The sequence below is a fragment of the Accipiter gentilis genome, chromosome 4 (assembly GCF_929443795.1).
Source record: "Accipiter gentilis chromosome 4, bAccGen1.1, whole genome shotgun sequence".
Lineage (NCBI taxonomy): Eukaryota > Metazoa > Chordata > Aves > Accipitriformes > Accipitridae > Astur > Astur gentilis.
In genome coordinates, this window is record NC_064883.1 from 2,625,432 (window position 1) to 2,646,900 (window position 21,469).

Sequence of the window (21,469 nt, forward strand, 5' to 3'; positions counted from 1 at the left end):
CAGTTATCCTCAAGTAACTTGCTTTGTCAGGGATTATTGGATAAAAATGAGTACTTTTAAAGGATGCTGTTACTGGAGGAAATACTGCTGAGGTCAAAAGGTCGAAATACAATGCAGTCAACATAAATTATAAAAAAATGCATTTAAAAAAACTTCTGGCTAATGAAGTGGCGCCAAAATGACAAAACATTTCAATAAGAATGATAAGCTTCTGCTGTTGTCAACTGGAAATGAAGCAAAATGCTGCTTACTAGAGAAGCCGTTTGAAATAAAAAATCATGGTGGCTTTCATTGCTAGTGTAAAAAATGCAAGAAACACTTAAAACCCTACACCAAATGATACCTGAATACTACTAGAAAGCCTTTTGTTTAAAGTGTGACTCAAGAATGCAAGCACTCACACAATTTTCTGTGGTATACACTCTGCCTTCATCCACATCCAAAACTTAATTAACTGGGGAACATAGTAGACAAGCGCAAATCTGACGTACCTGATATGTAGAGACAGGGGAAGCAGCAATGAATGGCGTGATTGATGTCTGTGGAATCATGCGGTTTGTTGGAATACTGTACGGTGAGGAATAAAATCTGCAAAGAACAAAAGCAAGATTTTTTGAACCTTTCGTCTGCTAGACTCTGACTAACTAATTCACTGCCTCCTGGGCAAAGACAAAAAGAGTCTACACAGGTAATTATGTCCATCTATTTCCAAAACCACAATACAGAAGATGTGATGGCTCCACTGAACAGATCTTGAAAATGGAAAGGAGGAGGAATATTTACACAAAGCATACTGTTTTTCACTTCAACTAGCACAAATATAGAACTTCGCAGTACAAGAAGTAATTATCTGAAATGCAAAGACAGCCGATTTTCCAGAGTGCTAGCAAGTGAAAAGAAATTTCTTAGGTGATATCAAAGACAATATTACTGATTTCATTTTTACATGTGGTACTGTTTTCTTTTCAGATCTTAATTCTTCAGTGCTGAGAATAACACATTCCACATACATGCCTGAATTATTTCATTAAGGGATGGCTACAAAAACTCTGGCTGAAATTTTCATATTCATCTAGGCAGAGAGAAAAAACCCCACCTTCTGGTGAAATGTATCAGGAATTATGAGTTTAAATGCCCCAGGCAGCACTGAAAATCTCAGATTTAGTTGTTTTTATTTCCACTGGTGCATGCTATGAACAAAAGTTGCACTACCTCTTGCTTGATGCTAATAAATGTTATATTCCTTCTCCTTCCCTGTGGGTTAATGATAATTGATAAAATCATCACTTGGAAAACATCACTACTAGTGGATTGTGTAAGTACTTAATATGTGTGTGCTTGTAAGGATTTTTCCATTTGCCCTTTTTTCAGTTTTAACTGTAAGCCAGAAGAATAAAGTTGCTTAAAAAAAGAATGTTTGTGGTCTTACAGCTGTCAAAATGTGGATATTTTAGACTCAGAGAGAGAGAAACACTCCTGTGCAGTGTTCTCTTGTCCAATTTAAACCCCATGCAGATCCTTCTCATATAGCATGCACCAGTCTTACAAGTAACACAAGGCTTTGCACATATGCTCTCTCTGTAACAGTGAAGCAGATTACACTCCCTGTCTTTTTATATTTTGGTTTTTTTTTTTCTCCCCACGCTGAGGCAATCAACAGAAGCTTTCCATGAGAGCCATGCAACAAAAAAATCATTACTGGTGTTTAAACAAGTGCTCTATTTCCTGATCACCCTGGCATCCTGGATTTAGTACTAATCAGTCTAGTTCAGACTGGATGCATTCATTCTGGATGCAGGCTCAGATAACTACCGGCTTCATACAACCAATAGCCTCAGAAAAAACAGGCTGCCGTCTTTGAAGGTTGGGCAGAAACATTCAAAGTTAGGAGGGGAGAGGGAGACAGAGAAGCAATCATTTGTTCTCTCTATTCCAAGTAAGATTTTAAAATGCCAAAAGCAGCAGGTGGCGTCTGAGTGATTTTTTGTTTAATAGAAATATATTGCTATTTTAGGAACATTTATCTGCCCTTACAAAGCTCTCACAGAGACTATTTTAAAACTGTGCCATTGCCCAATTTTATGTATATCCTATTATGAGAACTTTGAGGCATTTGTATCCCACTGCTTGTATCAAACATTAAGTTCATACAACATTGCAGGGGAAAGGATTTTTACAGCACTAGCCGGGTTCATCTACGGCATTAGCATGATGCATATGTTATCCAAGTCCTGTTACAGGGGGCTTCTCTCAGATCAAGGTTAACCAGAAATCACTTTGGCTATGCTGTTGCTAAGTGGATGAACCAAGAAATGCTGTGTGCAGCAAATGAAAACAGTCAATGGCAGACTGACAGAATTTACTCTATGGGTAAAATGTATAATATATAGAAATATATACAAACCTCTTAAACTGACGGACAGTATAAAAACAAAACTCTTTTGAGAAATAACACAGTTTTGTTCATTCTGTTCTCATTCTGTCCATCAGCCTGGCACTGATGCTGCGCTCATACGTATGAACTGCTCGGACAAAGACAAGTGCAGGGGAGAAACAACTTTCCATTTGGAAGTAGTGCTGATTCTTTAGAATAAACTGTTCAATAAATCCCAGCAAATACTACCGAATTTACAGAAAACGTGTGCTAAGCCAAGAACTTGACAGACAGCTAACTATTTCAGTTTCAGCTTAGAGATGCAGTTATCTGAATAGTACATAAGCTTGTGGAATATGAACTCTGGTAATGTGAAAAATACAGCCCTTCCAACAGCCTTGCCAATACCATTTATCTGTTGCAGTTTGGAATGCTCTCATATAAGCATCAAATAAAACATACTATCAGGACACTCAGCTATATTTTGTAAATTCATGCACCAGAGCATCAACGAAGAGAAAGGAAGGAAATCTGATGCAGCAGATGACAATGTGAGAAAATCTAGTTTATAAATTTCAATTTTAATAATAATAAATAGAGTTTAACAATCTGAGTCACTGTGACAGGCTGTAGGTCAAACATTTTGCAATCAGGAATCTCTTATAACCAGAGACAAAGGCTTGTGTTCCTGCCACAGTGTCACTTGTGCCCAAAGGGATCTAAAAGAAGGATGAGGATATCTCTGCCATGCATGAAGTACAGTGGTACGGTGAGGATAGGAGTGTCCTTGCTGAGGACAGACTCAAGCAGACCCCCCACCCCCACCCCCCAAGCATGAGATGATCAACCTGCCACAGTGCTGGAGCCATGCACTGCCCTGGCAGGACCCGCTCACAAAGAGGGCTCAACATGCTCTCACCTATGGGACATGGAGGCATCTCCCCAAATTCCCTCTACATACAAATGGGCCAATGTCCTAATATGTAATTGGCATAAGTGACATGCTGGGGACCTAACAAAAGACAAGAGGAGCAAAAATGCAGGACTGGCCTGTTCTGGTGTAAACCCTACAGCATCCCAACAAGATCTGCAGCTGTTGACCTTGCCATATTTGATCTTAGGCTCTCCTTTTTTTTTTTTTTTTCCTTTGGGCTCAGGGGGAGGTGAAATGAGGTGAAAGATGCATGTTGTAAGTAAGTCCAAGGGGATACAGGATTCTCAGTCATCAGATTATGTACATCAGAAAAAGGAGTGGAAACAGAGATGAATTATACTGACTTTGACTCATTTTAGATATATTCAGTTATGCCCCCAAGTTTCCTGGCATTAAAATGTAAAGTATCTGGTATGGTACTTTGAGAGCTGTAAGCTTTGTGGTAGTTGACCTGTGGGCTCTAAGGAAAGTTCTCCAAAAGTTGTAGCTGCATTTTCTGCAAATGCATTTGCGTCCTTATATTGGCCTGGGCAGTTTTTTGCAGGCTTGAGCCAGTGTCCCTGCTCCTCAGCTGCAATTTCAATGCTAGAAGCAAAAGCGTAGAAAGGCAGGCAGCAGGGGTGAGGCAAAATGGACATTGCCCTTGTATTAAAAATAGACCTTTTCAGCATGCCTAGATTCCATAAGCACAGGGAAAACTCATCACTAGGAAGCAAAAAGATGTGCCTGGATGCTCCTGAAAAGGAGTTTATGAAGGACTCAAAAGAAAATGTTTTTAAGAGATGTTAAAAAGAACCATGTTCCCAGTACATCATCAGGCACACACAGGCAATACTTTAAGAACAGTTTCTGTTGCTTAACAGACAAATAACGTACTCCCTTCCTACATCAACCTTCCCTCCGCATTTGGGGACTGCATTGTCTGTAGCGTCTGGTCGCTACTTCCCTACCAAAAAATAGAAAAAAACAATCCATATGGTTCCCATCCTATGGGGGGAATGTGCAAGCTTCCACACAGAATCTGCACAAGAGCAAGATCCTGTTTGCACTGCAATAAACACCATTTGCTCATGCCTCATGCCTGCGGGCAGTACTGAAAAAGTTAGATTCATAAATAGTATCCTGGGGCTCAAATAACATAAGAGTATTACCAAGCGTTATCAAGGCAGCAATTTTCTGTTGCAATAAGCCACACAGTCAGATGTTTGAGATGAAAAAGACCTATCTGAATATTGAGCCCATTGGCCAGCAAATGTGCAGTATAGTCCCCCAGATATCAGATATTAAACTGATACAGCACATCGCAAACGGAGTCAAATGGCCAGGAGGACTCAAGCCTCAGGAACATTTAAAATGAGCATCCTTACAGTTCAAGTACAAGAGCTCTATTTGTTCTTTGTGTGAGTGCATTAAACCACTAAAACAATATTAATACCACAAATTGAAAAATCAATAGCATATGACAACGGGCACGCTACTCCCCAAAATAAAACCTGAGTACCTTTGTAAATGCAAGTCAGAAAAGGCTGATCATAAAACAAAAAAGGCACAGAGAGATTGGCAGGGGAAAAGAGCTTATCTGCTGAAGTGTGTGGTTACCACGTCTTCAGTAACTCATACTGCAATGCTATGGTACACTATGGGCCAGATTCTCTACTCCATTATACCAGTTTTACGCTGATGTAACTCCACTGGATGCTTAAACAGAGTTACATGGGCATAAAAACAATATAATGAAATGGAGAATCAAGCTTTACAATGTAATAGACTGAGAAGAAAATTATCTATTCCTTTGTGGGGAAAAAATCTTTGCTATTTTTAGTGAAAGTCTCTCTCACACTCTCTTTTGTTTTATTCCTGCTATAGATTTTCAAGGCAAATACACAGTTATGCAGTAATAAAAGTGATAGTACTACACCATGAGCAGTGAGAAACCACCTTTTCATTTGGACAACATACAAGAGTCCAGATTCTTCCCTGAGGTTTTCTTATGCCCCAACCCAAAACCTAATATAATCCACACCTCTTAATTTTAAACATCAGTCCGTGACACCTGCAAAGACATGTCTCTCTAATAGGTCACCATCCTCCATATAATCCTGTGTGGACTTAGCAACTTACATGCATCAAAATGCATCTATCAACCCTATAAAGGATTCTAACAGGCATCAGCATATGCAGTCAATCTTTCTTTTTAAATTTTATTGGTAATTCATACCTCACCTGAATCTTCACCTTGGTTTGGGCATCTTTACATTTCCCATCTCCAGCCTCATTTCAATAAGCTCCATGCTGGTGGACACCCAAAGGACTGAGCGACTCATGCTTATCACAGCACATCAACAAGCCCTGAGCTGTGTGCAGGGTCAAGACCCACTTAACCTGACCGCCGCACCAAACAGGCCTGAAGGTGGTCTTTGTTTTACAGACCTTTGGGTAACATTGCTCCATGCAAACCTTTACAGCTTGGTCCACCTTACTGCCAAAGTATTATGCAGCATTTTACCCACAGGGTGGGTATGGGCACACCATCCACACAAGGGGGCTGCAAGCAGCATCTTTCTGCTCACTTCCTGACTGTCCTCACTGTGAGGAAGAGCAATGTGTTTGCCTAGCGCCCCTTCACTGACGATTAAGTTAACCCGGTTTACTTCACCGTGTTTAAGAGCCTTTAACTCTCTTTCACCATCTCCACACACCTGTGTCTTGTGTCAGTGAGCAACAAATCACATTTGCACCTTTTACAGGCAAAGCACTGAGGTGCTCCCGAACTAGCCAAAATAAAACCCATGAGCTAGATTTGTATTGTACCTGCAAGTAAAGAGGCTTATGAAAAATAGTAAAAATTTATAACTACAGGATACGTAGAGACTATTCAGTGAATGCCTGGGGAGCTAAAAAGAAACTGGAATCAAAGGGGCCTGACGATCCTCAGGTGACAGCATTTTAAAGATGCAACCAAAGGATGGAACAACAGTTGTGTAGTTTTTGGTGGACAGATCAATTTTTCCGCATAGTAAGAGCTTCTCCTCATGATACGGCATACAACCAAGATCTCACCATAAGAGCACTTTGAATCAGATGGTTTTGTCCTGATGAAATTGAAAATATTTTGACACTCTACAAAGAAGAGATATGTCAAAGCAGTAATTAATTGTCACTCTTAGAGAGATATGTAGTGCTGTGGTATATTTCGTGCTTTACAAATAAAAGAACATTTAAAAAACTGCAGAGCCAAAATTTTCCGTTGGGTACTATTTCTTTTCGCAATGAACAGTGACAGAGTGTTCAAACAATTGAGTGACCAAACCATCTGAGCAGTCTGAACACCTGAGCAGTATGGGTACTCTTTGATAAAAATAATGTCTGATTCTGAGATAACTTTCATAATTTAAAAAAATATATTCTTGAAGTAAAATGAGATTAATCTGAATGGATCATTCAAATTACAGTTTCCAAAACATTCACACAACTGACATGCAGGAATTCATTTGAAATAAAAGCCAGTTGTCTGGATGAAACACTGGTGGATTATGAACTAGTGATGGTTTTATTTATATCCTATAATGTGTTACCAGCTGAAAAGTATGACGATAGAGAAGAAAGACTCATTTGGGAGATCAGAACAGGGAAACAGAAACAGAGGATTCTGAAATCACAACTCTGCAAAACCCCTCTTTTTTTCTGAGTTGTTCTGGTTTGGCCACTTCCTCCACAACATGGGAACATCACGAGTCCTACAAAGCTACTGCTTGTAACGGGCAATTAAAGCAAAATATACTAACTACTATCATTGATTTTTTTTTTTTAAACTATGGGGAATGTTACATTTTTTTCCTAAATGCTTCAACTAGCAGTGCCGTAACAAATATTTAACAAATAAACCCATTCTCATCTATATCAATACATTCTTCTCTTCAGCTGGAGAACATTCAGGAGTATGCATGGAATTCAATAATCGTATCAAACACCTCTCTGATCAAAGAGTGACTGTCAAAGAGTTCAGAGTTGAACCTCCTGCTTCTCTTCAAATTGTTGTTAACCTATCTGAAAGCATAGCTAGATTTCAAGGCTCTGTTTTTCTAGCTCATGAAATAATTGGAAATATAATCATGCAGGTAAGTAACACAATGATGTAACTTCTTTACTAAATTTGAAAAAAAGGTTACAATTCTTTATGTTGACAAATGGTAGTTGAGAAATTAAGAAGAGCGTTGCTCAGAATTTTACCCCTAAATCCCATCTGCTTACACACTGATTTAAGGCTTTCTCCCTATTTGGCATTTCTATTCAGACAACGCCATGGAAGCCAGCCAGCCTGTAGAGAGAACCCCAGATGAAGTTAACAGCTCTATTATCCAAAATATGCGGGAATCTTCAACGATTATTTTAACAAAAGCAAAGTCAGTAAAGGGAAACTTTACTGGTTTCCACTTCATGACAGCGAAGGATTAAAAAAACATCTACTAGCATTTGCCAAATAGAGATGGAAACTATTAGGAAAAACAACTTCCCATTCAAATGGATATTACAAACAAGAGGGCATAAAAACCAAAAGGGAAACTAAAAGAAGAACTTGACAATATAGCATTACATGTTTCAGACAAAATATGACTGAATGAATTTGCTTCTGAATAAGTTTCACTACAGAAAAAGAAAACAGAAGATGGCATTCAAAATAATTTTTAAAAAGGCACAAGAAAACATGCATTCCTTACCCATTCTGTATAGCAGCTGTTGGATCGTAAGTCAAAGCCATGCCAGCCTGCACATAGTTAGGGAAAAAAAAACCAGATTTTACTATTACTGCAGAGAAAAAAAAATAAAAATACATTAAACGTATTCTAAGCCAAAAGGAATAAAAACTGAATGCAACTTAGATGGAAATCTAAATTCTCCAGGGAAGCTCAGATGGCCCAAAGCAGCACGGACAGGTTGGCTATGTCCCCTGCCTGAGAGATCCCTGAGAAACAGATCTGTTCAGTGTGTTGGTTGTCATCTCTCCATAACTTTTAGGGCAAATAGTGCTTTTGTTGCACCACTATCAGTTAATAACTCCACTGAGATCAATGCATTTACATCCCATTGCTTGCTGTAACAAGACAGGGCCAAATCCTGTTGTTACCTGTGAGACAGGTAGTTGCTAAATATTCTAAAGCCAACTTCACCAGAACTTCTCAGGAAGGAGTCTCATCTTTCCTACAAAGGCCACACCCTGCATGACCCCAGTCTAGCATTTCCCCAGGCTGTCACTCAAACTTACTGTTAATTCACTACCATGAGACAAGAAACAAAAAGTGGGCTGTGAAGCAGAAAAGACCAACCAAAAAAAAAAAAAAAAAAGTGCTTAAGCTTTTAAACAAGGCTTTTAAAATACTTCAGAGGTCTGGACAGCAAAAGAATTTGTTAATGGGTTACACAGAGCCTTTCAACTGCCATTCACCACCAAGCAGATGGAGACCTGTGTGAAAGGATTTGGCAGTGTCAAAACAGTGTCCAGTTAACAACCATCACCACCGCCACCATTAGCAGACGTATCCACAGGTACCACAGGGAAGGCCGGTAGAGAGCAGGGCTGGAGACTGAATTTCACGCTCCACCTTATGCTCCAAGATGGCAGTTGGGGCTGTGTAGGAAGGACCAGCTTCCTCCCCAGCATTTACTTTAAGACATGGGACTGACAATCTCTCCTCCCACATACTGCATTTGCCTTGACTTTTTGTCTCATGTATTAATTTTTTTCCCTTCCCTTTTTGAAACACTTGCCAATGTATGACACTACCAGGAGATGGGAAGACATCTCCCTTTGTGCACAGCTAGAAGAGGAGAAGAGAGGACCCCCGTTACTCGAAGTGCTGCTCTGCCTTTGGAAGCAGCTGAAAAATGGCCATGGCACCATCCCGCCCCAAGGCACTGTATTTCTCTCCACTTGTCATACAGACCATATGCTCATTGCCTGAGACGGGAGACAGCAGCATTTGCTTCAAGGACAGGTGCTTTACCAACCACGTGGCAGGGACTGTGCTCCTGGTGGGAGCTTTTAAAGCCCCTGGACCCATCTACCAAAGTACTTTTGAATAATGGCATCTGCCCCCTTCCAGATGGCTGCTCAGACAGGTCAGGAAAGTGTTTGGGCTTGGCCAGCTCCCACGCAGGCAGGTGAGCAGCCAGGGTAAATGCTCTGGTGACGAGCAGGCAGATAGCGGGCAGCACTCCTGGAAGAGCCGGCTTAGCCCAGCAGCTGCACGCTGGTCTAAGAGGACATAGTCCAAGTTTCCAGAGGCCCAAAATAATTCCTGATCACTCTAACTTATGCAGCCAAAAAAAATGTTCATGACATTACTAAATTTGTATATTTTTCTCATTATTCTTTTAAGCAGATGCTAGGGCAAATGCTTTGCTTTTTGAAAATGCCATTGCTTTAGTAAAATATGTACTATCTCCTAAGCAAAGGATAATTCAGGAGACTAAGGCCAAGAGCACATGGCTATTTTTTTAAAATGCATTCATTTCATACAAAGAAAAATAAAAATGGCTATTTCTGCAAGTTTAAAATGTCAAAAAATCAAACTTAGGGTGACCCCAACCACTGCTAATTTTAATGTAAAAAAATAAATTAGCTTAGAAAATCATAAGGGATGATCTTAAAATTTTTTTACATTCTTATGTCTTACACATTCTCAGCATATTGTATTGTTTGGTAAGGTTGCATTAATTACTAATGGAAATGTATACAGTTCATTTCAAAAGAGAACCAATAAAACTTTAATATCATAAACTTTTTTTTTGGTCTGTAATACATTTTAGAGAAAAAATCCTCTCTTATTTTCCTTTCTCTTTTCCACACTTGTAACGTTTGTTATTGCTCTCTTTTTATATTCCTGCACTGGTAAAGACAATGTAAATAGCATGTATAAGCCCTAGAGGAACAGAAAAATTAGTTCCAACAATTTAAAAAAAAACCCTTAAAAATAACTTAAGATGTTCTCTCTAAATGAAGGTGTTGACTTTTTAACATCTCATCACACATCTACTCAAGACTAAGAAAAAAAAAACCTTGGGAAATGAGAGATTCAAGCTTTCTAAATAAGGGAGTTTCTAGATCTAGCAGTCCTTAGAGTTGCCTGGATAAGAGCTCACTATATCCCACAGCTCACATTAGTGTGACCTGGGGACAAAGTAGCAACAAGGAGGGAGGGCTGGGAGGAAAGGAGAAAATGAACAATTGCTCTTTTTTAGTTTCTTGGAGATAAATAAAAATGATGGTGCAGAAAGGATAAATTGCAGCAGGTCTTTCACTGGAGCCCTAACAATGCTCAGTGTCCACATGAGAACTGCAAACACACGTTTACGTGGCTTTCAGTTACATGTCTCATGGATATTTGAGCACGCGATCATGCACAGACCCTCAGCTTGCCCTCCAACCCCATCACACCCCAGACCTAAGTGTGAGTGCATGCAGACAAACTGCACATACTCCATTCTCCAGATATTAGCATCACGCCCATTACATATTATTGGTACTAGAAATAAGGGACACCGTTGTGGGCCTGGCGAGTACAAAATATGAAAGCCTAGACACTCATCTCCTTATCCGTGCTCCATATCTATACTGCGCAGTGACAGATTACCAGAATCTGTTCAAGCATTTCAGCAGTGACCACTATAAATATCACTATCCCATTTGCCAGTAAATGAAAGTTTCACATTAGACAAATACGACACAGCGTGTGGCAATATGTGCATATGGTACACCACCTACAGTTTGCCCAGTAATATCGCTAATATCCCCCATTGCTGAATAGCCTTAAACAGCTGCTATTTCAAATAGCTGCTAACAGAGGACTATTTACTTCTTTCTCATCAAGTTGTGTAATTCCTTCCTACAAAATTATGCTGGCTGGAAGCCCAGGAGAGGTAACAGTTAGCCTGGACCAGTGAAAGATTTATGGTCTGAAGCATCCTCATTCATCAGGAATAAAAACTGATGAGCAATAATAACTTACTGGAAAATTGTCTGCACTTTTCTCTATAGCACACAAACAGGAATTCCAAAAATACCAAATACAGAATATCAGGATTGGCCTCAGACTTCCACGTGATAGAGGTCCAGCTTATTCTGTCAAAACCAGAACTGAATAAAGCCATCACTGTGCTTAATACTGTATTAACTATACCAAGGCACTGGCTGATGTCTCTATAGCAGTCCTCTGTTGAGCTGAAGAGTATTTTCTTCCACTGTTTTGCTCATGTTTCAGTGGAAGGACAGGGTCTTATTCCTTCTTCTGATAGTGACACTTCCTGATTAAATGCCACCTGAGAGTGTGGCACTGATGATGGAATGCTGCTTTAGGAAAATATTTGTCAGATAAATCTTCTATGAAGGAACAACTGAACCACAGAATTTTTATGCTGCTCAGCCAGATAATGGACATACACTCAGCTACTAAATGAAAATCCTGCACCTCAACATTTCAATATGCAAAGTTGAAATGCAAGTAATAAAAAAGTGATATCTGCTATCAGAATAAACACCATTCTCAATTATTACTCAACTGGTCTGTTCAGAATGTCACGTGACACAGAAATGAAACAAGCTAATTTAAAATACTTTTTTTTTAAAGAAAGTATTTAAACCGTATGTGTTTACTTATTGCTTATTTTTACCAAAGTGTCTGAACTTAAGACAAAGGAAGGAAGAGTTTTGCTCTCTTGTTGCTGCAGTTTTCTAATTATTGACATCGGTGAACAAAGAGATTCTAATAACAAGAGACCCAGTCTGCACCTTTCTTTAAATTTAAAGTACGGGAAATATCAGAAAGCCTCTGGAAGGTGAGGGTTCCCCCAGGAAGTTTGAAGGCCTTTATGCAAGACTTTGCTATGAAAAATTTTCCATGGGCAAAGACAAGGTGTTCTGTTGCTGTTGTTTTCCCCCTCTTTGTTATGATTTGAACACAAATGAGCACATTTGCCTCATTAGAAAGGCTCTTAGACCATCACATTTGCATTGCTTATGTAAATTGGATTTGTAAATCTCTCAAAGAAATTATTAAGTTGTGGAGTGATTATTAAAAAAATGATCACATCTTCAATATCATGTGAAATAAGGTGCGTTTATTATTTCTTTTCCAAATCACTGTGAACTCTCACAGGAACAACCTTTATAAGCCCAGTACCTGTCTTCCAGCAAACACAAACACCCATAAATGACCAAATTTTAGGTTGTGTGATATCTTCTGTGTTGCTGGGAAGCAGCTTTTATGAACAACTTCACAAACGTATCACCACCTCAGTGTAGAGGTTCTTTCCCTCACTGTGTGCAAAAATTCACCATAATATTGACCTGCTATGGAGTCCTATGCCTCTTCCTCAGGTGAATCTTCCACATTACCTCCCTGAACCTGCTCTGGCCAGCCTATGCCTAGTGCTGGAGCACCTGTGCAAAGCAAGGCTGCTGTCACTGCAGGATTTCTCATTGTGCAGGAGGCCACAGTCCCACTGGAAAAAATTGGAGGCCTACAAATTAAAAAGGGATGAAATCCACTGATGTTGTGGGATTTCCAAGCAGGAGCTTCTCTGGGTTTCTCCTCCTTAAGGTGAGATTTGGAAAAATAAGGTTGTACCCTAGGACTCCAGGGATTTCTGTGGTGAAGCCATGTGGAAATTAGACCAGAAGATAGGTCTCTCTTTCCCATTTCCTCTGACTCATCCCCTCATCCTTTCATGCTAGAGGACTGCCATCCCAGGGGAATGGGCATGCTCTTGGCTGCTACAGTGGATCAATTGAAATTTCAACACTGAAATTCCTGTACTTGTTTTGATACCACCGCTAATATCTGCCAGGCATCACAGCACAAGGATCTCTTGTGGCCTGACAGCAGATACTCTGATTGAAACACTTTGAAGGGAGGGAGGAGAAACCAGCAACCCAAATGAGATTCACTTAAAATACCAATTTAATAAAATAAGCTCAATCACCAGTAAAGTTAACTTGGCAGAGTTCCTTCCTTTGATTATTTAAACAGTTCTGTCAGAAATGTTCCACATTATTAGAAATATTTCTGAATTTAATTCTGAATAAAAAACACCTTTCTTTTTTAGAGAAGGAGAAATCTAGAATGTAAACGTGACACCTCTTAAATATATAGATACCTACGAAAGAAATGGAGCATTTCCCAGTGATGTGTGCTCCTTAAGCAGCTGCAAGTTCTGAGAAAAAATTATTTGTGGAGAGAAAAATATATAATATTGAGGTCAAACATGGGAAGTGATTCATGAACCTCAGAAGGTCAGAGGTTGAGCTGATAAACACAATGACAAGTTCAGATACCCAAATGAATGACAAAACCCCCTTTTTGTCCTACAGAACTGGAATGGAAGTCTGGTGTACACAGCTTCTGTTCTTGGGGTCGAGTCACTTTGTTCCCACTTCAATTTATCTGATGAGTTAAAAGATAAGTGCTGAAGTTTACAAAAGTTTAAAAAAGAAAAAAAAAAAAAGAGCATAATATCCTCCTCACAGAGACATATATAATAAAATATATTTATTCTGTTTCCACGGCCAACTCATATATTTAACCTTGCCATCTTCAGATCTACGAACAATCTGCTTTTGGGGATCTGGCACACCCATTTTGCCATCAGTCTGATCCAGTGTTAAATCAGCTGTGGATTACAGTCACATCTGCATACTAGATGTGTGTGTTACAGTGAGTTGGGATGACTTCCAGGGATGGTTTGCAGCACTACTGAAAATCACAGCCCACGAAATATGTCAGGGATACAGCAGAATGCAGAAAAAGATCATAGAATCAATTAGGTTGGAAAAGACCGTCAAGATCATCGAGTCCAACCATCAACCATATGTCCTCTTCCCCTGTCTCCAACATCTGTTTATTCTGCATAAGAAAACACTGTCATAGCAGCAGAATTTGGAGAAAAACCCAACTGCAAGAAAACCTCTGGAGCAAATGGCATGACATTTTTCACTGTGGAAGGAAATCCAAAGTCAAAATGAAAACTAAGAAAACTAATCTCAGAAAGCAGGTACAGTCCTGATTCTACTTCAACCAAACCAAGGCTCTTATTATGAGTAAACCCAGTCCTTTTAAAATCCTGATTTCAGGGACAGTGATTTCATATAGGTCATTATTTTAAAATATTTCTATATGCTTTACAAGCTCAAAATCCAACCATTTAAACTGTTCTTTGGTATTCATGCCACTTGGACACCTTTTCAAAACGTTGCCCAAAATGACACCATCTGATGTCATGAAGAATTTTTAACTCATTGCTCTGTATCTTTTCACTTATTTGCCAGTTACCTTCTGCCCTTCTACTTTCTCCCTCTGTGTAGGGTTCTCTTCAGGTGCAATTCCTCTCTTTGCTAAACTAAGCTTTTGCTGAAAATAAGCATGCAAAATACTGACCAATGTCTAAATTACATGCATGTTAAATATATAGTAAATGTCTTTGTGCATGGTTTGCATATGAGGGTGCTACTGAATATCTGAACAGCCTCCCTCTGAAATTGTCTCCCACAGAAAAGAGAAAATTATTTGTCTAGGTATAAAATACATCAGCCCTAGACACTGAGGATTATGGAACACAATTAAGTTGTACCTATCTCCTTGGAAGCATAAAAAGAAATCTATGTCTGAGTTATAAATGGGTCTGGCACAGATTTACTAATCACTTCTAAATGCCTGCTGCTGGTAAAGAAGGGACAACTGTCACCAGGATCAATCGCTTCAGCCCTTCACTGGTACTGAATTTACAAAAAAATCAGGAAGTCTCTCAAATTACCTATTGTATGTTTTTCTCTCTAAATTACTGTTTGCATTAGACAAAATTGTAATGAATAGCAGATAAAAAGAGAAGCTGTTAACAAAAGTAACATTCCCAAACTACTATGTCATCTTATTTTTTTAAGAAATAATTAAAAACATGTTTAATTCTTTAGATATTTCACCAACTGATCTTGAAAGAAAACAAAGGAGAAAGGGGGAAAGAAGGAAGAGGGGGAGGGGGAGGAAATAGAGGTTAACCTCTTGGCTATTTAGAAACAAAAATGTAACCCAGATTACAATAAAGTAATCAATAGAAGAATTATTGGTGGCAATTTTTAAGTATCATTATAGACATCAGACCAAATTCAATGACAAGGGGGTTGCATTCAATGGTGCATGTCGCTCTTCTGATATATGCACCAATACTGTAATAGTGATAGTCTCTTGCAAGGAAGACAACACAAATATGTAAATGGTCTAAATTTTTCAGAAACTTGCAAATGAAGTATCAAAGGTTTCAAAATATTGTGACTGTAAAAAAAATACTTAATCACTTTGGCCTGACCAGATATAGAAAGGCTACCATTTCTAGAACTGTTCTTTCTAGAAGAATGTAAACAGTAATAAACTTTGGGCTGATGCAAAGCATCTCATTTGTTTTTAGTTTCTGGAAGATTTCTCCCTTTCTATCAGATAAATTTTAATTAAACCCTCTCTTAAATACTTTTATCAAAAGATTTTGATAAGATTCTGAATAACCAAACCAAACTTTCAGTAAATCTGAAATAAAAGATTATATTGTAAAATTTAAGTTGCAGTTTTTAATCCAGTCTGATCTCAATTTGTGCTCTTGATTCCTTGGATGCATTTTCAGCTAATAAACATTTTTTTTGGAGATATGTCCACCTCTAGACTTGTCAATTGCAATTTAGAGGTAAATTAAATCAAATATTTTACAGACAGAATTTAAATATGATTACCTTCTATCACCATCTCAGCACGATCTTGTCAGGGGAAGTTTCAAAACACAGTGCTGAATTAAACCAGTGTGACCCAAGAAAAACTAGCTGAAAAAAAATAATTTAACTTTGTGCAGAAATTTTCTCAGTTATTAGGTCAGAATTTCACTGCAAATATTTCCAACATTTGCAAGTTTCACTGTACATTTATTGCACCTGTATGCTAGATGCCTAATCTGACAGCCTTTTTACAAAGCCATCAGTAATCTAAGCTCTTGGCTCCTTAGTCCAGAACTGGTTGGCCATCACAAATGCTCAGTCAAATGCCTCGGTAAATCTGCAGAGTATTTCCTGAGGCTTCAAACAAGAGTGGAAGGGTAAGGACTAGAAAGTGCTATTCAAGGTCAGGCAGTCTTCCCTGGTTACAACTGGCCAAGTAAACAAGTACCAAAAAACCCCCTTGAAAAGTCCTAGAGAAATTCAGTGTATTCCTAAAGACTTTACTTTAAAAGGTAAGCCAATTTAACAGCCAACTAAAGTATTTCTGTATGATTATGAAGCAATCTACAAGAATGTATAAAAGGAATATGATTTTCTATTACATTCTGCAGTATGGCCTGAAATACCGAAAAAGTAATCCTCTCTTATAAAATTCCACAGAAGATCTCCATAAAAAGAGAGCAAAACCCCTGAGAACAGCCTGGCCAGAGAGGGAAAACCTGCTCCTCCCCACTAAGTCTCCTGCCATTTCCCCCTACAGCAGAGTGTTGGGCACAGCTGTCTGTCTTTACTTTGCATGCTCAAATTTGAGGCCAGTGACAGAACTGTTGGTGCCATTTGTCTGGGGTCTGCCCTTCCAAGCAATAATCCTCAAGCATGCTCAGTGTTAATGCTGGTTAAACCTCAGAAGTTTTAGAAATACGATTCATGTAAGTATTCAAGAATGCAGAGGCTTATCTGAACAATAGCCAAATATGTCTTGGTCTAGATACGGCAGGACTTGTTCAGAGTGGAAATGCTGAGGGACTAATCTCTTGGACACTATTTTAATGCTTTTCTTTGGGGAAGAAACCAAGAAAAAGCAGAGGTGTGGGGAATATTTCCAGATCCCATTTGTAATCAGAACTATGACACTTGTCATATATCAATTATTTCTCACTAGTCACTGCCTGTTCTTTTTTAAATAAATTAAAGCTGACACGAGTAATTGCAGGAAGGTTACCCGAGTGCTGCTACACAGAGAACAACTGAATGGTACGTCATGCTTAGAGTAAGATTATTAAAGGACAAAGAGTTAGCAAAAACCCTATTGCATATAAAATATAAGAGTAATTATACAGAAGGATTTTACATTGAGAAGAAGAAAATTAACAACAGTGGGGAAGAAATCCAATAAATGAGCAACCCTAAAAGAGAACATGCATTCTTGTCTTTGATGCCTTGAGTAGTAAATATCTGATGTGCAGCAAGGTATTAACCAGACATTAGTAAACAGAGAAAATCTAAGAAAATCTAGGAAAACAGAGCACGTTCCTAGCCTGAAATATTTCTGAGTTTGTATCTTTACAATCTTTCCACATTTGTAGATTATACCACGACAACAGCTCTGTAGCTGACTGTGAACAACAATGAATGATGTCTCCCAGCACTGAAAACTAGTTTTAAAATGTTCATACTCTAAACATACCAACCACACCCTGCCTCTAGGTCACAGGGATATCACTGTGCTTAATGTAAGCCACTCCACCAGCAGCAAATGAACGATGTCCGGTGTAATAAGCTGATACCCTGAGGCCATAGGCATAATGGTGGCTTGTTGGCTTTAACTTTTTATTCTCTTGTTTATTGATTTGAACTGAAGGAAGTATAGAACAGTGGAGATAATAGCTATGATGGCATTTACTATTTAAACATGGATTTAGAGGTCTTTAATATATGAATTGTTGACCTTATTGAGGGTTTGTTATTATCTCCTGTATATAGACCTTTGTTTTTCAAGCTCTATTTATGATGACCTGAGTATACCGCTTGAAGTACTTCTTGAGCACTTGTTCCTCAATAGATCCTTAACATGACAAACCATAATGGCTCCTAAGCAGATGTCTCTATTTTTTTGAGACATATGACATAAGAGACTGCAATGAACCTTTGGAGACTTCTGCAATCTCTTATAGCAAATGTGGCTGCCATACTGGCACTTTCAGCCCACAAAGCTAAAAATATTTTGGAGCATTGCTGTTAGAACAATGTACAATAACCACCTTGCTGGAGGGAGAAACTTCTATGCTTTCAAGAGGCCTCTGTTTGTTTTAGGAGCTTACCAATCGTGCTGGAGTATATATGTCATAACCTAATGGTCTGAAAAGTATCAGCTAGCAAAATCAAGTAGTTACAAAAAAGCAGATACCCTCTAGAAACATGTAATTTAGAAATACCAGGTAGTTTTCTTGGGTGTTTTTGCTTTGTAAAATTGAAGTAAATATAGCAAAACCCACCAAAAGAAAAAAACCCCACCAACTTCTATTCTCTTAGGTCACAATTGAACAACATACTTTTTTTTTTCCTTGAAGTCTAAATCATAAACACAAAGAATAGGTGTTTAGGATAGAAATACTTGTAAGTCCTTCAGCCTTCATAGCTATAATCATGCATAAGAAGGTACTATGGCTAGATCTACCTCATTTATTCAAGTGTCTTTATCCTACAATAACATTCAAGAAGAGTAAACAAGCTTTTGAAGAGTCCAATAAATTCCTTTCTTATTTCACCCACATTTGGAGTCACTTCATGTACAAATATACAGAAAGGAAACTCCAGTAACAGACTATTTGCAGCAGAGCAGAAAGCAACCGTTAGATTTTTTTTTTTTTTAACTTTGTACACATGATGGAGTGAGGCTACTGTAAACTGTTTTGTGTTGGACAGAATGAAGAGCCCAGCTCAGACAAGCTTTTGGAGAACTTTTACATGGACCATACATTTGCATGTGCAAGTGCAACTCTCCCTTTTGTAACAACCCGCCTATTCCCTGATAATGTTTTATCACCAGGAACTATATGGAGGAAACAACATTGTTGAGTTGCTTAAGTGTAAATTTATTTGGGGTTTATAAAAGTTACACCATGAGTGCTTATGAAACACCAGTAAGAGAATACTGGGCTCGGGTCTGGCTGCGGACAGAGCACTTGCGGTGTGACAAGGCTGCGCACAGTTCCACACCAAGCTCTGAAATTCTCTTTTCCTCTAACTTTACACTCCACATGTTACTATAAGCTTTCCTCTCCCACCTGCTTATATATCTTTTTTCTGTGTGAAACTATTGTATTTTGTGAGCAATCTGATTTCTTCATAGCCCTGAAAGTTAGACCTCCAGGTCTGCAGCTGACTCCTGCCAAACCCCAGAAAAATAATTGCCGCGTGGCACTTACCTCTCCTTCTCTGGGCCACGGCCTTCCATTCTGTGTGTATTTGCTTTGATTCTGGCGCTTCTTTTGCCCTCCATCAGCAAATTTGCACAGCAAAGGTTCAGTGGGGGCTGTGAAGACAAGAAACCCAGTCTATATTAGCATCCCCCCCCAAGAAAGTGATTATACCAGCAACAGTAGTGCTTTGTCATACTGATCTTTTGAAGTAAAATCTTGCCTTCTGCAGATATTTTTTGCCTCTTTTAGCCTTGACTCCACTGGCAGCTGTTCTTATTAACTAAGCTTCAAAAAATATATACTGGCAGCCCTTAAAAGAATTTAGCAAATATTGTTGAAAAAATAATCAGCCTACGCAGAATATTAAGTTGCTGTAGTGGAATAGTAGAGTCAGGCATTAGTTCCAGCTAAGTTAGACACGTACTTATGACCAGCATTAGTGCAAGGATAAACACTGCTTTACTAAAGCAGCTTTCTGTTTTTATTGTAAAAAGTTTGCAAGAATATGTTTAAGGAATAAGTGTTCTCACTATTTCTATGTTTCTCGGCACCCAATCCTTTAAAAATCCAAATAAACAGACTAAAATAGAGACTTTTGCCAAGCACAGTCCAATTAGCTTTCTTTTCCTCTTAACTCCTCTTTTAAGCAAGTTGGCAGCTGAGAAAACCCCTTTCCTCTCCAACTGAGATCTGGTGTGTGCAAATACAATAGTCAGGGGGGCTGAAGCCCTGGGAAGAAAGGATATTCATAGAGCTGCAGACCCCAAAAGGCAGCTCACAATAGGGCCCCCTAGTGAAGAAATTACCACACATCAAATGGGTACAACAGGAAGGGAACTTGGTGTCTTGGGATCTTTTCCCATCTACCCAGCCTCCTAAATATTTCTTAGCCAAAACTGTAATTAGCTTGCCGGTGGGAGCTTGCCTTTGCTGCCTCCTACTTAAAAGAGGGGCCAGATTCTACCCACTCCATTAGGTGAATGTCAGGATTGTCCTTTATTGCTTGCATCAACAGAGAAGTAAACCAATATTGGCTTGGTTAAAAGAAATCTAAAAATGATATGTCATATCTCAATCTTTTCAGGAATTTTTGGGTTCCTGGGCATGAGAAGTAGAAGCTCTAATTAATTAACCATGGCTTTTGATGGAAAAAAAGCAAGAAATCTGTTTTTTTCCTCCTCATTTCCTGTTTCTGGGAGGCTAGAAATGTTGAAAGAATAAAAGTGCAGGGACATGAAGGAAATATTGCAGTGGGGGGGTTAGTCAAGTTGCTGGCTTATTTATTTGTAATAAAAATTATGATTTAGTTAAAGAATGAAATAAGGGCATATAATATTAAAAAAGCTCACCTCTCCCAACCTCTTAGCCAGCTCAAAATGGGTCAAAAAGTTTGGATTAAAACTGTGACCACTTGAAAACTGCAACCAAGGAGCAATGCACATAGAGAATCTCACATCAAAAATGCAGTTTGTCCCTGGGACAGCATCACTTTGGCTACTTCTGAAGCTTAAACAGCTTTGTTTTTTCATTACCATTTTACCAGGCTAGTAATTTCCAAGGTCACTGGAAACTGAACTGCAGGGAACAATCCATTATTGGCAGAAAGCTCGACTGTGTGACCCCAGAGGTCCTTCCCTACCTCTGACTTCGATTATTGTATCAGATTTTGGTAGAAGCAATGCTCAGCCAACCATTTTAAATTTTAAATAATGAAGGTTTAAAAGCATCCAGGTGGCTATGGAGATGCTTTCTGCAGATGGAGAGATTTTACAGGGCTGATTGCCCTGCACTTTCACAGGTTTTACTCCACAGCGCGATGATGCATGATTTCAGGGTGGTTATTTACAATTCACTTTGATGTGACTGTGAGGGAGGAGCAGGTGCTAAGCCAGCATTACAGAAAGACCTATGAAACATAACATCTGAAGCTTCAAAAGCTTTTTGTTTTAAGCACTGAACAACTATCAAGCAACATATGATACCATTAGGAG

General features: G+C 38.8%; 2 protein-coding genes across 7 annotated transcripts in view; one reads left to right on the forward strand and one right to left on the reverse strand.

The window, feature by feature from the left end:
- The window catches only part of AZI2 (5-azacytidine induced 2), a 1,028,525-nt gene that overhangs the window by 258,293 nt on the left and 748,763 nt on the right, over window positions 1–21,469 (forward strand). The gene's annotated exons all lie outside the window — the stretch shown is intronic.
- Window positions 1–21,469, reverse strand: part of RBMS3 (RNA binding motif single stranded interacting protein 3) — a 457,623-nt gene that overhangs the window by 71,036 nt on the left and 365,118 nt on the right. For 3 of the 4 annotated variants that reach the window (XM_049799280.1, XM_049799279.1, XM_049799282.1), the window contains exons 7-9: window positions 19,485–19,591; window positions 8,027–8,073; window positions 492–588 (exon numbers count right to left, since the gene is read on the reverse strand). In XM_049799280.1, coding sequence (XP_049655237.1) covers window positions 492–588; window positions 8,027–8,073; window positions 19,485–19,591 — 251 coding nt within the window. The remainder of the gene's footprint in view (window positions 1–491; window positions 589–8,026; window positions 8,074–19,484; window positions 19,592–21,469) is intronic. The other variant, XM_049799281.1, reaches the window with a different exon arrangement.